Consider the following 19,498-nt stretch of genomic DNA (forward strand, 5'->3'; position numbering starts at 1 on the left):
ACGCCTATGCTCCAGTCTCAGTAGCAATAGTTTCAGTGCTCTCCACAAGTCCCATATCTCTCCTAGTTTCCAGGTTTAAAGTATCTTGCTCAAAGTTTGGAAGGGGGAAAGGCAGTAGCCATACTTGGCTCTGAGCTTCTTCTCTGATAAATGGCAGCTGCCTTTCCCTGCTGGCTTCATGTGGCTTCATAAAACTGAGGAGAAGGAGTTCCAGCTCCCTCTTTTGTTCTGGGAGTGGAGAGAGAAACACTGCTATGGGCAGTGCTCAAGCATAATTTCTTTGGACCTGGCACAAACATGTGACATTCTTTTCTTCTTTGTGGTCTCTGTGCATCACACATGGGTTTGTGCCTGCACAGAGCCACCTTCCATATTCTTATAGAGCTTTAATTTATTAGGAAGAGTGAGCAGGAAACCCAGCTCCCGCATCTGACAGCTCACCTCAGTCTTTCGACTGCTGCAGCTGCTACACCTCCGGCCGTCTTCTCCAGCTTTGCTGGCTGGCTGTTAACAGATTTCATATTGTTAGGAAAATTCTCCCCTGTTAGTTTATTTTCTTTGTATTCTACCTGTCTATTCCCTCATATTTCTATGTCACATTTTGTGTACTGGTTTTACTTTGCATTTCCTCCATTTCCCCTCCCTAGGCCACTTATGACCACAAAAGCGTCTTTTAAAAAGTGCTTGCAGTGTTCCTCCAAACTTGCCTTATCAGAAAGGCATTCCTTACGCCTGATCTGCTTGGGGGAAACACATCGTATTGATTTGTGTCTGGTCTGTCAGGGCTTCACAAAACAGGCCCGCCATAACCATCCTTCAGGCATTTTTCTGGGAGAGGGCTCTTTCAACAAGAGGCTCTTTTAAAAAGAACGAAGAGGCACTCTTTAGTGAGAGGTCTCTTTTAATAAGAAATCACGGTGGCGGAGATTTCAGAAATGCAGCGCCTACCCTGTTCTCCCTCCCCTTTACTAGAGACTCAGTGCAAACTGACTATGCAGGCTGCTTCCTTAATGCCCATCGTCCCACCTGTGCCACTGGCGCTTGCCTCAGCAGCCGCCCTGATCACACCTGTGACACTAATCAGTGTTCCCTCTAATACTCTCACACACACCCCTAATGCAAGCCCCCCCCAAAGATACTTGAAACTTGTGCTTGTGCTCAAGAGTGCAACAAATATACATAGTGATCTCCTTATAATAATTCATATCATATATGTGCCACATATATCCATGGTGCTCTTATTATAGTAATGCATATACTTCTTACTTCAGATTACAACTGAGCTTTAAAAAGTCTATTTTTAAGCTAAAGCACTCTAGTAAAACTGATAGTATGTTTACTGGTAGTCCAACAAATGAGATCAGGAGTCCTTAACTTGAAAAAAATACTATTCACTTTGAAAGAGTATTTTCTACACATTAATACTGAAGCTGATGGAAATAAAAACTTGTTTCTGGACTAGAACGCACTCCAAAATTAATGCAGTATAGGTGAAGAGAAATGATAGAACTGAGTTCCAAGAAAAGGAGAAGTGACCTTGAGTCTTAGACCTTGAGTCTTAACTTCTATTTATTTTTAAAGCATGTGCTTTTTTAGATTACTTAATTTGATGCATAATCGTAAACATTTCAATAACTTTTGACCAGTTCCACATCATGCACCTGATGAGTTGTTGCCTTTTGTTTTTTATGTGTTCTTTTTCATTCTGGCACCTCAGGCTGGGTTTCTGAATATGTGAAGAGGTCCTTCTCCTTTCAAGGAGAGCAAATGAGGAGGGCAGATTTCATCAACCTTAAAAATTAGCCATTCAGCAGAGGGAGAAGTCGGGGGAGCTGCCGGGTGGAGACACCACCACCTCCCAGCCTCCTTCCCCCAGGTCTCCAGTCTCTGTGGGCTGCCGGGGTGGGGGTGGGGCGCTGCCACATCCTGTTCTCCCTTTATTCTCCTTTGGCTCAGTTTGCAGATCTCGGAAATCTCACAAGATCTGCAGCCAGGACTGGAGGAGGAGGAGAAGGCCCGGGGAGGAGGCGGCAGTGTAGCAGTGACCCAGCTGGGGAGGGGGTAAACGGGATGCCGGGCAGTTGGGTGGTGGGCGTAGCAGAGACTGCGCGCCCAACAGAAACTGCTGCGCAGGGACCTAGGGGTTGCATGCGCACACCTTAGCGGGAACTGTGGTGCCAACCTTGCCAGGACTAAATGCTGCTGTCCTACCACACTCTGAGCTACCAGTCCTGACTGCTCCACTCACCACCACCACCACCACCAGTCTGCTGATTCCTGGCTAGAATGGGGAGGTATCATTGTCCATGTTGCTCTCCAAGAAATGTCTTGCAAATCCTGAAAGGAGGGCAGAGCTTGTCTCAGGCTCGACGCAGAAGACAATCCAGGCCAGCAAAGCAGGCTGCCGTTCCCCCTGCCTTAGACCCTATGCAGCCTCTGGTTGTAGTATCGATGTCCTGTCTGTCGGTGCTGAAGAAGGAAAAGGCAAAACACAGGGTTCTAGAAGCCCGAGCATCTCCTCCAGGAGGTCTAGGTGTAAAAAGTATAGGAGTTTTGGGGTTTTTTTTTAACATTTTACATTAACCACTGAGCCAGCATGGTGTAGTGGTTAGAGTGCTGGACTAGGACTGGGGAGACCCGAGTTCAAATCCCCATTCAGCCATGAGACTAGCTGGGTGACTCTGGGCCAGTCACTTCTCTCTCAGCCTAACTTACTTCACAGGGTTGTTGTGAGGAGAAACTTAAGTATGTAGTACACCACTCTGGGCTCCTTGGAGGAAGAGTGGGATATAAAATGTAAAAAAAAAAAAAAAAGAGTTGCTCTTGGGGCAGGTCTTTCACCTAAACATCATGTTTCAAAATACTATAGACCTTCTTCTGATGACTGCTCTTCCCAAGGAGGAGATGGTCCAAGCTACTACCACGAAGATCCTTTTGATGATTACCACGTTTCCAGAAGGCGTTAACATGCCTTACTATGATTGCTATGCTGAACAATTGGTCCTTATGGCTATTTCACTGGGTCTGGCAGTCCACCAGCAGATGACACAGTTGGAAGACTTTGTTTTTTCAACTAATCCAAAGTGAGTCCTACATCCCAGTGAATGCTGCCTCTGATACCCACTCTTGCCCGGTTCATCATGGGAGAAACCAGCCTCTGTTTCTGCTACCTCCAAAAAAAAACCTGCAGGACATTTACAAAAATTCAGTCAAAGACGCGCTTTTTCTAGCTAAACATGTGCCAAACTCTATGGTGATGGAGTCAGCCCAGTCACGTAACAAACAGTGCCTACTGAATGCACCTTTTGACAGAGGGCAAAAAATTGGATTCACTAGGCAAGAAGGTCTACTCAACATCTAGTCTCCTAGTACGATTGTCTAACCACTAAGTATGCTGGGCACATTTTTGGAGAAACCAGTGGCTCTTCTCCAACAGCTCCAGCAGGATCAAAGAGATGCCATGCTAGTTTTCCTGAATGAAGGCCTACGTGTGGCAAAGCAACAGCTACATTCCTCAAGGCACTGTGCTAATTTGTGGCTCCTGTGCCATGGTATCTGCAGTCTCTCCAAGGAGACAAGCATGGTGAGATCCTCCCAATCTCAGGAGACCAGGGTGCGCATTGAGGACTTGCCCTTTGACGGGGAGGCCCTGTTTTGTGAGAAAACCAATGATATGTTAGAAAGAGTTCAAAAACTGCACACCACAGTGAGATCAATGGTGTTCTCCCAGTCTTCCGCTTCCACCCCCATTTCTGCAAGATGAAAGCCTTGGCCTCGTTACACTCAGCCCAGACAATCCTCATACCACTTGGGGGACTCCTTTCAGAGAATTCGCCACAATGAAAACATGGCTGTCTACTCACAGTACTTCACAGTCTCCAAGCAGGGTGGGGGACTAAGACTCATTCTCAACTTAAGGGGCATAAATTACTTTGTGACCTGTGGGAGCTTCTGCATGGTGACTATCCTTGCTATCCTCTTCCTTGTCGTCCCAGGTGCATGGTTCACATCCATAGATTTAAAAGACACCTACTTCCATATTTCCATCGTGCCTCACCATCACAAATACCGAAGATTCTGCATGAGCTCACAAACATACCAATATTTTGGTCTCCCCCACCCACACCCCACAATCTATTCACCAAGTACATGGTGGTGGCGGTGGCTCATCTTCAACTTCAAGGTGTCACGATTTTTCTGTTTATAAAACTATTGGTCCTTGTAGCCCTCTCAAGGTCTCAATCGAGAGAAGTCAAAATTAACACCAGTGCAGTCCATAGAATTATTGGGCATTATCTTTGATTCCCAAGACTTCTATGGCCTCGCTGCCCCATCAGAGAATCCAGTCAATATAAGAAGTGTGCGCACCTTCTGCACATCTTGAAGGCACAACATGAGATTTGTGTGACTACTCGGTCTAATGGCATCATCCACAGCAGAGCTTCCTCAGGCCCACCTTTGCCTGCGAACATTACAGGCCTGGATCCTGAACAATCTATTCAGGCCTCAGGTTCACTCTCAACGATTTCTTCTAACAGCTCCTCTCAGGGTGCAAAGAGCAGTCTCTTGGTGGACGAAGACCTCCAACCTTGCTCAGGGGATGCCATTCCGAAAACCACCTCCCACCCTTCCTGTCATCACAGATGCATCCAACACAAGTGGAGCACATTTCAAGGGCCTAGAAGACGCCGGGAAATGGTTGTGGGCAGAGCAGTGCCATCACATCAATTACCTGGAGCTCATGGTGATGTTCTGGGCACTCAGTGCTTTCTGTCACTGGATAGTGGGGTCCTCTGTGATGCTTCTCACAGACAACATGATGGCCAGGTCATATCTCAACAGGCAGGGAGAAACAGCATCTAGGTCCCTGTTCAGTCTGACAATCAGCCTTTGGATGTGATGCTTGGACTGGAAGGTTTGACGGTCAGCGATACATATCCAGGGGAACATCAACACCCTAGCAAGTGCCCTGAGCCGCCAGAACACCCTGTCGTGCGAGTGGTGATTGGACCATGGCATTCTGCACAAGATCGGTTCTGGTTACACTCCATTTGAAAACTATTGATCAAGATATTATGGAACCTCCTGGTGATTTAGGGTTATTTAATGCAATCCAGCCCAGACGACTTAAATGGACCTCTCAGTTAAATGAACGTGTTACTAACCACTTAAAGACTGAGGCTTGCATGCAATACCGTGCTAAGATGACAGATGCTACAGATAGTCATATTTTAATAGAAAATTATAATAATCTAGTATGCTCTTTTTACCCAATTTTAACTGCTAACAATTCTAAAAATACTAAGCCCCGTGCTGGATTTTCCCAGCCGTGGTTTGATTACGAATGCCGTGCAGCAAAAACGGATCTTATTAACTCTTACAATCTTTATCGATCTAACTCTAATCAGGTCACTTCTCAAGATCTGATTGTTAAAAAAAGATTTTATAAAATTTTACTTGCAAAAAAAAAAGGGGGAGGCCAAAAGGCTAGATTGGCAGCGTCTTATCTGTGCCGCACAGGCTAAAAATGTGTCTTTGTTTTGGTCTTTGGTATCATTCTCTTCTAAATTCAGACCTTCCCCGCCATCTTTTTATATACCTGTTGGAGAATGGACTGAATATTTTCGTGCTCTATATGCTAGAGAGGGAGCAACTACAACATTTTTACAAATAGAACAGGAACTGGACCCTAACCTATTACCTGAGTGGACCCCAGTAACATGTACAGAGATTGCTTCAATAGTGAATCAGTTTAAAACTGGTAAGGCCCCTGGCTCAGATAATTTACTGGTAGAGGACATCAAGAATAATATGGATTGGTGGCTGCCGGTATTAGCCTCTCTGTTTACAGCAATTGATCAGACGACCTCGCCCCCTAGTGAATGGGGATTGGCAATTGTAATTCCTATATATAAGAGAGGCCAAAGACATTTGCCATCTAATTATCGCCCTATCAGCCTTCTTAATGTTATTGGCAAAATGTATGCATTTCACCTACTTAACAAATTCCAGGACTGGATGGATAAAGAGCAGGTGCTGGCTGATGAGCAGGCAGGCTTTAGGGCCAATCATTCTACTATTGAGCATGCTCTAGTCTTACAACATCTAGCGGAGAAATATTCTAATCTACCCCGTTCCACTCTTTTTGCTGCCTTTGTGGATTTTAAATCAGCATTCGACTCCATATCCAGAGATAAATTATGGGAAAGACTGTTTAACTCCTCTATTGATCGACATCTGCTACTTTTAATATATAAACTCCACAAGAACTCACGTCTGAAGGTTCGATGTAGCTCAGCTGGAATCCTCACTAAAGAAATTCCTACCTTTCGAGGAGTGAGGCAAGGCTGTATACTTGCCCCAGCTTTTTTCAATTATTATATTAACCCCATTGTGGATATTATTACTAATCCATCTTTCCATCCACCTAAATTGGCCAGTAGACAGGTTAATATTTTGCTTTATGCAGATGATGCAGTAATTTTATCTCAGACTCCTGTCGGCCTCCGTAGAGCACTTTGCTCTCTGGCTCATTTTTGCCATGAATACGCTCTGGAAATCAAGTATAGCAAGACCAAAATTATGGCCTTTGCTAAACACCCAAAGACCTTGAAATGGTCTTTGGCTGGACATAAACTAGAACAGGTTAAGACCTTTAAATATCTAGGGGTTGTTTTCCAGGCCTCTACGAAACGCCAAGCACAACTGCAATACGTTACCCAAAATGCACGTAAATCGACATTGGCCATTCAATCATATTTCCCCCAAGATGGGGCTCAATTTGTACCAGCCGCGATTAAGTTATTTACAGCTAAAGCCTGCTCTCAGTTGCTTTATGGGTCGCAGTTGGGCCCGTATACTAACTGCACTCCACTAGAGATAGTTCAGACAAAGTTTCTGAGATCTATTCTACAGATCCCTAGATGTGTTCCCAATGTAATATTGAGGATGGAAACTGGCATGCCTAAGATGGAAGCCCGGATTTGGTTTTCCATTCTCAGCTTCTGGTTGAGATTGTCTTTCTTTTCTACAGGCCTTGCTCACTTAATTTTTATTGATAAATTTAATTCTAGCTGGAAGCAGTCAATATCTCGCCAAATAAGTTTATATGGCTTTAGCCTGGATGGTCTATTAGAAATGGGTTTTTGTCACGCAAGACTGATATTAAAGCAGCGGATCTATGATATGGAAATGCAGACTGATCGATCTTTAATCTCTAAAGAAGTTTTCCTAGGTTTACAAATGTATAATACTAAACCTGCGAATTACCTGGGTAAGATTACTATCACTAAATATCGCAGGATGTTTATATTGGCCAGATTTATTAATGTGCTACCTTCAGCTGAATTAGAAGGTAAATTTAGAGGGATCCCAAAAGAACAGAGACTATGTCCTTGTGGCTCTGGAGAACAGGAGTCTATCTTTCATATCTTACTCCGCCGTCATTTTATAGGGACTTACGAACTTGTTATATTTCCTCCTTACTGACTGATTTCCCAGGGCATACAGATGCATTTTACGTCAACTATCTGCTCTCAGATCAGAAGGAGGAAGTAACATTTAAAGTTGCTAAGTTCTGTGAGGCAGCTAAGAAGGCTAGACAACAGATGGTAAATCAGATTATGCTAACAGGAAATTGCTGATTAGGATGAGTCCATGTTCCTGATTATATTATGTATATATTATTACTATATTACGTGTATTATTATGTATGTAAATTTTGGTCTATGACCATAAATAAACAAACAACATGACCCTAGCAAGTGCCCTGAGCCGCCAGAACACCCTGTCGTGCGAGTGGTGATTGGACCATGGCATTCTGCACAAGATCGTTCAGTTGCGGGGAATGCCACGGTTGGACTTGTTCATGTCAGCCCAAGAACACGCATTGCACAAGGTTCTGTAACACGGCTGGAATGCATCTGACATCAGAGGGCAATGTGTTCCTCCTACACTGGGGCAGAAAACGCCTATATAGGTTTCCATCTTTTCTCTTGATACCAAGAGTCCAGGCCAGGTGCATCCAGATTGCACTGTGGTGGCCCAGGCAGCCCTGGTTTACTACATTCCATCAACTGTCACAGGGAACCTACCTGCACCTTCCATAAGTGCTATACTGTTGAAGAAGTATCAGGGCTATCATCTGCACCTGAATGTGGAGTGTCTGCACTTTACCACCTAAAAAACAGAAATGTAACTTCATTCTGTTACCAAGTACAAGCAGTCTTAACCAGCCGTAATAAACCCTCCCACGCAGAAGTCCTGCTGCTGCTAAATGGAAGCATTTCTCCAAGTATATGGATCACAAGGGCCTATCTCCAACTGATTTTTGAATATCTGTTAACCTTGAAAGAGAGTGGGTTGTTGCACTCTTTCTTAAGGGTTCATTTGGCAACCATAGCTAATAAGCACTCAATGCCTTGCTTATTCTCCCACAAACTTGTTTAAACGTTTTGGAAAGGGATGCTCTGTATGTCCCCCACCCCACCCTCGCTCCTAAGTGTTCCTCACCTTGGGAGCTGTTGCTGGTTCTTAGGCAGTTATTGAAACCTCCTTTTGAACCATGATGACATGTAATTTTAAATTAAGACCATTTTCCTGGTTGAAAATCACTTCGGCAAGAAAAGTAATTGTGTTAAGGGCGCTGCGTTCTGATGTGCCATATTTAGTGTTCCACAAAGATATGTTTTGAGGCCTGACATCTTTTTGCCTCAGATGGTATCTGAGTTTCACTTGGCCCCAAGACATTGTTACCTACCTTTTCTCCCTCACCTGCCATGGACAAGGAGCATGCCTATCATTCTTTTGACATTAGAAGGGTCCTAGCTTTCCATATGGAAAGAACACAGCCGTTTCACAGGTCTCATTCTCTCTTGCCTGTTTCATCCCAAAGAATTGCTGCATGAGTCAGAGGTGATCTCCTCGGTGTATCAAGTGGCCTCAGAAACGTCTGCTCGTATTAGAGCACATTCCACACAAGCGGTGGCAACTTCAGTAGCCTTTTACAGAGGCGTCTCTATGAACGGCATCTGCAAGGCTGCTGCATGGTCTTGTCCAACGACCTTTTTCAGGCATTACACATTGGATGTCCACTCCTGGTCTCAAGCGGCATTTGGTGCCTTTGTCCTCCATTCTGCTTTTCATTGATTTCCTCCTTAGTCTGGTCTTCATCCAGTTAAGAAAGCCTGCTGTCATCCCATGAGTAATGCACAGAAATCGCGAAGAAGATAGACGGGTTTTTTTGCCTGAAACTGTAGTTCTTCGAGTGGTCATCTGTGCATTCACATAACCCACCCTTCCTCCCCACTGCTGCAGGAGATTAATACCACCTACGTTTCATAGCTGCAGCATTCGCTTGGATTGAGGGATGTATGCCAGATGCCACACTCGCTTGTCTCCATCTGTCTAGGCACAGGAAATGCCAGCGGAAACTTCTAATTCTTGAGAGCATGTCATATAACTTGCATGTTCCTCTTCGTGTTGCAGGGCCAACCAGATGTTATGTGGGCGTTCTATAACTAGAAGCTCTCCATATGTTAATGTTTCTCTCCCCACCACCTCTCAAAAGCAGCCATAGAAAGCAGTCTCTCTTCCCAAAATGTAGATCTGAGCCACAAGGGAATATGGAATTTAATGCTTTGTCCCATCTCAATTACCTTACTTAAATACCACTTCCCAGAAGCTGTACAAGCTTGCTTCCAAGATTCCTATAGTGATAGGTTAGTGTAGACATGCTCATCCTCATGATTTACAATATAATCTAATTTTTCCTCGTGGTAAAGGCAAGGGCTTCAATACAATGTCTTCTCATTTTCCCATGCTCAGGTCCCAATTGTAGGTGGTGAGGGACACAATATTGAGGGAGACTGAAGAAGTGGGCAGCCAACCTTATCTTGAAGAGTAGTAAGATGTGTAGTACTACACACACCTATATCGGGCAGCAGGGATATAGAAAGATGCTGAAAGGCATCATCTCATACTGCGCGGGAGGAGGCAATGGTAAACCCCTCCTGTATTCTACTAAAGAAAACCACAGGGCTCTGTGGGCACCAGGAGTTGAAATCGACTTGATGGCACACTTTACTTACTACAAAATAACCATGTACACCACTCTGGGCTCCTTGGAGGGAAAGCGGGATGTAAATGTAAAAAAAAAAAAAAAAACACCTGCAAAAGTTGTAGACAGAAGTACACCAAAACAATAAAGGTAGGGCTGACAAAACACTTAGGTTTGCATATTAATAAAGCGGTGCAGAAGAAAAAGGATACTTACTTTTTGTTTTTAAGAGTATTTGCATGTGAGCTACCATCTTAGAAGAAAAAAACTCTTAAAATTGCCCTGGATTAATTGGGCAAATAGATTTTATTTTTAAAAAACAGATCAAAAAGTCTAATGGGTTGAATAGGCTAATAAAAACTAGCAAAAGTAACAGTTCTTCATGTTCCCTGTGCATTTACACCCATGGGATCAGTGCCTGCACAAAGCTTTGTTTGGAACTTTCTAGACAAATTTTGGTTAAAATTATGCCTCGATGGGACTAGAGCCCATATCCAAATACATGTCTGCACTTCCCATCTCAGCACTTCTTTGACCTTTTGGAGCAGTGGCATCATAATGAGGATTGTCTCTTGTCTCCTTTATTTTAAGTGACTTTGCCCTTTCTTCTTTGTATTATTAAAATAATTCTTCACATCTTCCTTTTCTTCACTGCCCTCCCCCCCCCGCCCCCCACTAGCCATGGTCATGGCCTTATGTTCAGAATTTTTAAAAGTGCAGGACTTGTAGGTATAAACTTCCAGCGACAAATGACCATGAACACTGTCTCTTCTGCTTTGTTCAAGAACATCAAGTTGACTTTGCTTCCATTAGTGTTCTACCAAACAAGCACATCACATTTGTTCAACTAGACTTCAGACAACTTCATGGGAGAGAGTGCTGGGAGAAAGCATTTCAGGCCTCTGATTTCTTGGCTTAGACTTCAAGTGTACACACGAAACTGTTCTTTTTTTCTAACTCTGTTTCAGCCCCTTAGGTCTCTGGCACAACTGTGGCTACTGCCATGGCAACAACTGGAGATTCAGAGATAAGAGTTCCTCAAACCTCCACCTTTTATTGGTTTCTTCTCTTTTGGTTTTGATCTTACCTTCAAGTTCTGCACTCCATTTGTGTTCACTGCTGGGTACTACAACCTTAATGTTTCCTGTAACAATAACATTTTCCAATTCTGCAAAAAGCAGAAAGACCCAAGCGCTTATTCTTGCTGAGCACAAGAAGCAGCATAAAAAGAACGTGTTGTCCCCTTCTAAGGTTTAGCTAACACCCAGTTGTATATCATGTTTTGCTTCTGTTCCTCAACCACCAGGATCTGCCATCTTCAGACAGCTTAGTGTTCTTGTCTCAACCAGTGCTTTTGAAACTCCAGCAAAGTTTTAAAACTTATGTTGTCTTGTCCTGTTGAATTCCCATCTGAAACTCAATGTATTCTTTCAGATTTGGAGGATTATCTCCAGGTGGACCTCGGTATCTGCAGGGGTCCCATGCTCTGCTACTAGTGTGGATACTGAGGCTTTAAGTCAGTGGGATGTGGGGGGGGGTCAGTTCCTGGAGGCCGGAAAATGGCAAAAGGGGGGGGATTAGAAGGGCAAAATAAATTGCTTTATTTGTCTTATTCATGAGGCCTCTGTGGGCCTTCAGCAGTTAAATGATGCCTCCCCCCAAGTACTAAAGTCCCTGTTTTCCTGTGAAAAATTGCAAGGGGGGAATACTGTTTTTAGTTCAAATGAGGCACAAAATGGCTGCTTGTCATAAAATGGCAGCCAGACTGATCTCCAAGGTCATTTCTGGCCATCCCAGAACCATGGATATGTGGCTTTTGGCCCTTTTTGTATCCACGGATAATGAGGTTGGCTAACAATTGGTAGACCGTGGATATGCAAAACCATGAGTAGCAGGACCACATATAGCGAGGTCCACTTGTATTGCAGTCCTCACTTTGATGTTCCAGACCATCTGATCCTCAGATTCATATAATCCTCACTTTCTCATTCATCTCTCCCTCTCTTACTCTCCTAAACACCCAAGATATCTCTCAAAAGTTGCCGTGACCTTGATTCTCCAGGTATTTTCCCTCTCCAACCTCCTGGACATCCTGTCACTCCAGTCATTCCATCCATCTCATTCTTAAGAAGTTGTATACACTGGGAAAACTGCTGCTGTGATTATACTTTCCCACCTAGAAATGAGTATACTTGATCTCTTTTCTTTTCTGTTCCGCTTGCCATAAATGCACCACTTTCTACCACCATGTCACCTGGGATCACTTCCTTGAATTTGATTGGGATCGGATTGCTTGCTCCCCTTTTAGAACTACTAGGGAGTTGATCATACTTAATCACAAACCTTCTCCCACTGCTTCTTTTTCTTTCTTTCTTGGGCTATGACAATCCAACTATATCTCGTGATTCAGTTCCCTCCTGTGTTGCATCCTATATGTTTGCATGTTTACTGCAGTCGCCATGGGCATGAATCTGAGTCCATGCCTTCAACTTCAAGCACTCCTCCACAGCTCTCCATTCTGAAACATCCAATGATGCCGCCAGCTTCATATGCTTACATAACCTCTATACTGACCTGAGAGCATGATGCTGTCCATCTGGCCCTTACTCCGAATTATTTATGCCCTGAAACAGACATAAAAACTGATTCACCTCACTTGGAAGTCAAATCCAAGGTATCTCCATCTCTCTCTTCAGATGTTACATTAGGATCTCCCCCCGCCCCACAAAAAAAGAGAAAATTGTAGGAGACAAGCCTAATCTCTCCCCCCCACACACACACACACACAAAATATCTACAGCACTGTGCCAAACAAACATTTACACATGGCTTCATCCTTGGAGTCAGAAGTCCAACCTCTTCCTTCTATCCATTTGTAAGTGTGTGTTACAGTTTATTGAAATGGATACCCACATTCCAGTCATCAGTGTGATGACCGTGGATATCTACTTCAATACCCAGTGTGACCGGAGTGTGGGGATCCATTTCGATCAACTGCAGTATGGCGGAATGGAGGAGGTTGGATGTCCAACCCAAGGAAGATTATAATATTGAAATGGGGAGAAAACCACCATCACCCCAACTGATTGTGATGACTGTAAGTTGATGCGATAGGGAAAGTGTATTAAATCTATCTCAATGTTAACCCTACAAATTCCCAGTTATAAAAAGTACAGTACATGTCACACCACCAATACGTCTGGAAAAAAAACACAATTTTTCCCAAGTACAAATGAGACTAGATCCTGTTTTTTTCAACTATAGTGTAGTGATTATACTACAGTAGCATGCCTGGTTGGGATCCTTAGATTTGATCCCCAGAGTTGCTTCTGTGTTGAAGATCTACCAGTTGAAGGAGAAGTCCTTGTTGGTTCCCATTCCAATAATGTAATGGAGTGATTCCAGAAACCTAGATCTACCAACTTTTCTGTAGGCATTGTTTTTAACCCCAATCCAAGGAATTACAATTCAAGACCTGGTTTCGTGTGTCCAGAAGATGCTGCACACTTCACTCATCAGTTTATCATTCCTTTTGGTTCACATCATGTAAATATGTCCTTCTATAAGCTGAAGCCCATCTCTTCATCATCAAGTCTTTCACCCCCACCAAGTGTGCATGACTCCACAAGCCCTCTACTTGGCTCCATGTCTCTAGTTCTTTCTCGTGACTACTAATTTAGGGTCATAGAATATACATGCACTTTTCTGCATTGCTACTTGATCAGATCCTGATTCCTCTCCTCTGCACTCAGACCACTCATCTCTCCCAAGTCTTGCTTGCAAATATGTACCTCGCTTTCCAAGCCTGTAATTAAACCCATTCTTCCCTAACAACTCTTTCAAGAGCTCTAGCTGCTTCATAACTGTTTTCATAATGAAGGCATTGAGGTGGTGGATAGCTTCTGCCTTTTAGGATCAACCATCAACAGTAAAGGATCCAGCAGTCAAGAAATACACCGCAGACTAGCACTTGGTAGGGTTGCGACTCAAAGGCGGGCCTTCTCTGTGGCTTCTCCCGGGCTGTGGAATGCACTCCCGGCAGAAATCTGTAATCTGAGCTCATTATTGGCCTTCAGGAGAGCCCTTAAAACCTATCTGTTTGGTCTGGCCTTCCAGGGTTTTAACTGTTCAAATGTTTTAACTATTAATTGGTATTATGCTGTTATAATAGTTTTGATTTTGATGTAAACTGCCATAAGCCATTTTTGGAAGGGCGGTATATAAATAAATAAATCTATGTATTGATTGTATCCATGATCAGCTTCACATCACATTCAGCTCTAACCATCCCATATCTTATGGTTCTTATGTTGGCCATCACATCAGTAGTCCCCCTTGTCTGCTTCCATACAAGACCTCTTCAGCAATGTTTTTGAAAGTGTTTCAGCAAAGCCTCCAACCCGAGTCAAGACTTTGCAACACCCATCCACCACTGAGTCTTGTGCTGACTATCCCATAGCAGTTTCCTGGTAAGGACCATCGATACTTCTGTCTCAAGCTGGGGAGTTCACTGTGATAGAAACATGGTTACTGCACACCCTGGTCCCATGCACTTCACATTTCCGTATCAGTTTTCTGGAATAGTTTTATGGATCCATTTATAAACCCCTCTGGACATCTAGCCTGCTAGTCAAAGGAGTAGTAGTACAGAGAGGCCCCCCCACTTCAACAATGTGTCATCGATTACAAATGATACATCCACAAGCAAGGCAACTCAGAATTCTAGTCTCTCTTCTCTTTTGCTTTCCTTCTCCTGGGACTGGTGTTTTGTCCACAATGTTCTGTCAGAGTATATTCTCTGGGAGCCAGCGTGGTGTAGTGGTTAGAGTGCTGGACTAGGACCGGGGAGACCCGAGTTCAAATCCCCATTCAGCCATGAAACTAGCTGGGTGACCAGTCACTTCTCTCTCAGCCTAACCTACTTCACAGGGTTGTTGTGAAAGAGAAACTCAAGTATGTAGTACACCGCTCTGGGCTCCTTGGAGGAAGAGTGGGATATAAGTGTAAAATAATAATAATAAAGATACCTTGTTTGCCTTCACACAAATGGATGCTGGTACATCCTCTAGAACCTCCATGCTCAGCTATGCCATGACTTAATAAATAGCACATTGCCAGGCATCTTTCAGCGAGGTTGGACATGACCCATTCCCTCTTGTTCCTTCTCCTGCCATGGGTCTTTCACAAACTCCTCACTGACTATGTGCACTGCATCCTAAACTTCCCACGTTGAAAAATAATCATGGTTTGCCACTCTTCTACCTCCTGCAAAAGCATTATGTCCACCTTCCTTCCAATCCCACACCTGTTATCTTGAGTTTTTCAGTATGACAAGATTGTTCTCTGTCCAGATGCTTCTTTCCTGCCAAGTGTAATGTCTATATTAAACATGACACAGGACATATCACTCCTGATTATTTTACTTCCCCAATCTCTGATGGCATACATGTTGTGGATCACTAACAGATCATCTGTTGTAGGTTTTTACTCTTGCTTAATGTCTATCAACCCCTTTCATTTTACATTCACCAAGCTTCCTCATTCTGACACACCCCACATCTTTTCATCTGCTACTACTCTAGTCCTCGCAAGGGCTTGCTAGTCCACTCTCAGTGCCATTTGTGATGGACCACTTCTACCATTAAACTGGTGTACAATGGCTCATTGCCCTTTCCCCCAAGACCATCAGGACCTGCTCAGTAAAGACTGTGGCATCATTTGCAGCCTTCGACTGGCCTGTTGCAGTGCCTGACTGCCATAGAGCAGCTATGTTATCCCAACTCTGGTGATCAGTGTTTACTGGTAATCAACTTGTTCTCATTGCCTTTAGTGACTTGAAGGGATGGTAGGAATAGCTATTTGTGAGGTGGCACCTAAAGTGTTGCTCAATACTTTACTTATTGATGGTAGTTGATGCAGATGAGAGCTTGGAGCTGATTTCTCTTAGTGCTACCTTAACAATCAGTCTGTATGATATGCAATACTTGAAGTGTATGACAGTTAAACCAAAACTTTAAATTTTAAACATCATCTGTTATTAGAGACTTGTGAGGGACTTCCATAAATCAAGTGGAACCTGCCCATTTACAACTTAAGTATTTTCTATGTTCATTAATTATACAGCAAAAAACGTGGAAGTGTTTTGCTCTAAGAGATCTTCCTTTATGGAGAGTATGCAACTGTCTGAAAGAGTTCTTGAGTGTTTCATTTGTGTTCTGATTTCATTTGTAGTTCTTCTGTCTCTATGTTATGTTAAACTACTAAGCAGTTTGTATATTATTCTTTTAAATAATCTGTGCATGCTAGTGAATTCCACTTTTGTGATTTTTGTATAGCTTCACTTGAAGTTGTGGTAAGGCAACTAAATATAGATAGATACATATACAGGAGAACCTCGTTAATCATGCAGTCAACATTCTTAGTTTCGCATATCCACGGTAGGGTAATTGGCACCTGACCTCATTATATGCAGGGGAAAATCAGCAGAAAAAGGGTTAAGACTTGTGTATCTGTGGGTTGGGGCTGGGTGGAAATGATCTCTGAGGTCATTTCTGCTCACCATTTTGTTTAAGGGAGCCATTTTTTGGCTCACTAAAGTGGGGGGGGCTCTCAATGTTTGGATTTAAAAACTGCCAATTGAAGCATTTTGGAGGCCTTGCTGGGCAGCTGGGGACAGACTGGGCACAGTAGGGCACTTTCCCCAATGATTTTCAGGCAGTTCTGTCCATTTTTGGTACCTTTTTTGATCTCCGGAAACCTAATCTCTCCAATCCCGTTGCTTCAATTACTCAGTATTTGCGGTTTCCTTACCTGCAGTAATTGTGGAGAACGGAACCCCCATGAATACAGAGGTTCTTCTGTATCTATAAATCTATATATATTTCTTTGTCTATACTGTATATGTAGTTCTGTGTGTGTGTGTGTGTGTGTGTGTGTGTGTGTGTGTGTGTGTGTGTACGTACACATGTGTGCACACAGAGCTACAAATCTACATTATAACCTATATGTTGGCAAGATGAATGCTTGGTTAAAAGGTACAATTTTATCCTAAATATGCAATATTGATCAAAATAGTGTAATTATACATGCATAGAAGTACTCAGATGCTCTTACCCCTGGACTTTGGGGCTGAAGTCCAGGGCCTCCACACCCCCAGGGGCCTGCAAATCATCTTTCGTCGGTCCTGGGTGGTGTGGTCGCTGTGCCACTGGCCCACACTGTGGATTGTGACCTGTGCCGAGTGATTTAGAGACAGGGGGGAGAGGGGAAAGAAATTTATGGGATGGGAATAGAAGTTGTGTGTTGAAATATTTATGCTAATACATATTTGCATAAATATATCTGTTTATATTCTTACATTCTTGTGAGAGTTCAGTTGCTGTTTGTGCCCTCAAGAAGCTACATGTTAAAAATACTGCATACGTCATGGGGTGTGTGTGTGTATGTAGGGGGATGATGCTTAACTTGGGGGTGGGGAGGAACTTGGAACTAGTTCCAATATGAAGAACTTGTGGTTTCCCTGTAGCTTACATCTTTCTGTTTTTTATTTTCATGTTGTAAGTTTTTAAAATGTTGCAGCTCATACAAACAGAGTAATGGTGGGAGGGCGGTAAACAATACCTGCTGCTGTCATAGTAGCAGCAACAAGTCCAGTAACTCCCAACTGCTACGTAATCCAGCAATTAGCATAGCAATTGGAGCTTGACTAGTAGGGCAGAGTAGTTCAGCACTACCTGCCATAAGTACACTTTAATGGCAAAAGTCTGAGGTGTAGAGCTGAGCTCTTGATTCCTGGGCCTTTAAAATAGCCATTAGAGTACATCTGGTAAAAACTGATTAACACCAATATCATTGATGCACTTAACTGCTGTAGCAGAAACACTGGTGGTGAGGTTGCGTTCAAGCAGTAAGGACATCAGGTATGCCCTCAAACTGGTGCTCTAGGCTGCTCACCTGGCAAAGTAGCTCATAAAATTAGGTTATAAAACAAAAAAGACTGCCATCCTCAGAGTTCAAGATGATATTGGTTTTAAATGCAGTACAGTAGAGTTAATTTGTGTGACTACATCCATCTTTAACGTGTGCCTTTGGGATTTTTAAAAGATAATGCATTATTGACTCTTTCTATGTAGGCCTAAAGTCTCCAGAAGAATCACTGGCTTACTCACCACCAAAGGATGCATCTGAAAATGACCCCCGGGTGATAAACAGGCAAAGAAGTTCAGATTATCAGTTTCCATATTCTGCATTCTCAGATGTACAGAAAGGAAGACTAGATGATGGTATATATACAGAAGAGGAGAAATTTGAAGATCAGGGTGAACTTGAAGCAGAGCACAGTTTTGCAAGTAAACACCCCATAAGTGGATTAATAGAAACAGCAATATTAGAAGAATACAATCTTTTCACCAATAAGATTCAGGAGATTTTGCAACAGAAGAATATAATGTATGTCAGTAGAATATCCAGACCTGTTCTTTCAGCCCAGGAAAGGGTCATGAAGCTTTCTGAATATATATGTTTACAGGCATCAGAAATTGCTGTCCAGGAATACATAGAGGCACTTAGCGAAAAACTCAACAATGTTGTTGCTTTGTCATCTTCACATGTTGGTATCCAAAGTGCACAATTTCCTTGCAGTCCTGGACCAGCAGATGATTCGGTTATTGATACTGTACTGAATCTGTCATTAGAAGAGCCTGTAGTTGTTGAAAATGATTTTGATGTGGAACCCTTGCCAGAGCCACTGTGTAGCAGTGTAGAAGAGAATCCAAGCATTAACGAGCAGAATCAGTCAGTGATCTTGGATATTGGAAAGGAACAGTGTCCAGCAACCACCAGTGTAGGGATGAAGTTGATAGCTGATTCAGATGTTTCAACTGAGGACCCTCTGCAGCAACCAGATAAAACCCCAAGGCCTGTAGATAATACCACAAACTTGACAACCCAGCCAGCCTTGGCTGGCTTCATAAGCCAGTTGAAACCTGAAGTATTTGATAGTTTTGTGAAAATTATGCAAGATGTGCAAAGGCAAAAAAACATTGTGAAATTCTACATTCATGAAGAACAAGAGAGTATGCTTTGTAAAGAAATAAAGGTATGTTTTGGGCTTTTTATGAATTATGTTCTGTGTTATGTTCGGTGTTTATATGCTTGTGTACTAGGGTATTTTTGGAGGTCATGTACGAGTTGAGTACAATATCTCAACTAGTTTAAGTATGACATTGGCAGTAATAGAGTCCTGTATCTTACTATTTGCCAGTTCTGTTTGGTTCCAGTAAAACCTTAAGGGAGACATGATTCCTTAAAACAAAAACAGAGAATCACTTGACTTTTGCTGCAAATATATTGAGGGAACAGTAAGATGAAAGTTTTTCTTAAAACTTCATAAGTTGTTTAGAATGCTGGAAGATTGGATAATTGCTTGTTGTTTAAAATAAG

General features: G+C 43.0%; 1 protein-coding gene across 8 annotated transcripts in view; it reads left to right on the forward strand.

Annotated features, from left to right (window-relative positions):
* Positions 1-19,498, forward strand: part of TASOR (transcription activation suppressor) — a 166,930-nt gene that overhangs the window by 115,253 nt on the left and 32,179 nt on the right. For all 8 annotated transcript variants that reach the window (XR_008316188.1, XR_008316189.1, XR_008316187.1 and 5 more), the window contains one exon: positions 18,190-19,154. Coding sequence is in view for 3 of the 8 variants with exons in the window: in XM_053296289.1 (XP_053152264.1) it covers positions 18,190-19,154 (965 nt within the window). In the remaining 5 variants the exon portion in view is untranslated. The remainder of the gene's footprint in view (positions 1-18,189; positions 19,155-19,498) is intronic.

This window comes from Hemicordylus capensis, chromosome 2 (assembly GCF_027244095.1).
Source record: "Hemicordylus capensis ecotype Gifberg chromosome 2, rHemCap1.1.pri, whole genome shotgun sequence".
In the NCBI taxonomy this organism is placed as follows: domain Eukaryota; kingdom Metazoa; phylum Chordata; class Lepidosauria; order Squamata; family Cordylidae; genus Hemicordylus; species Hemicordylus capensis.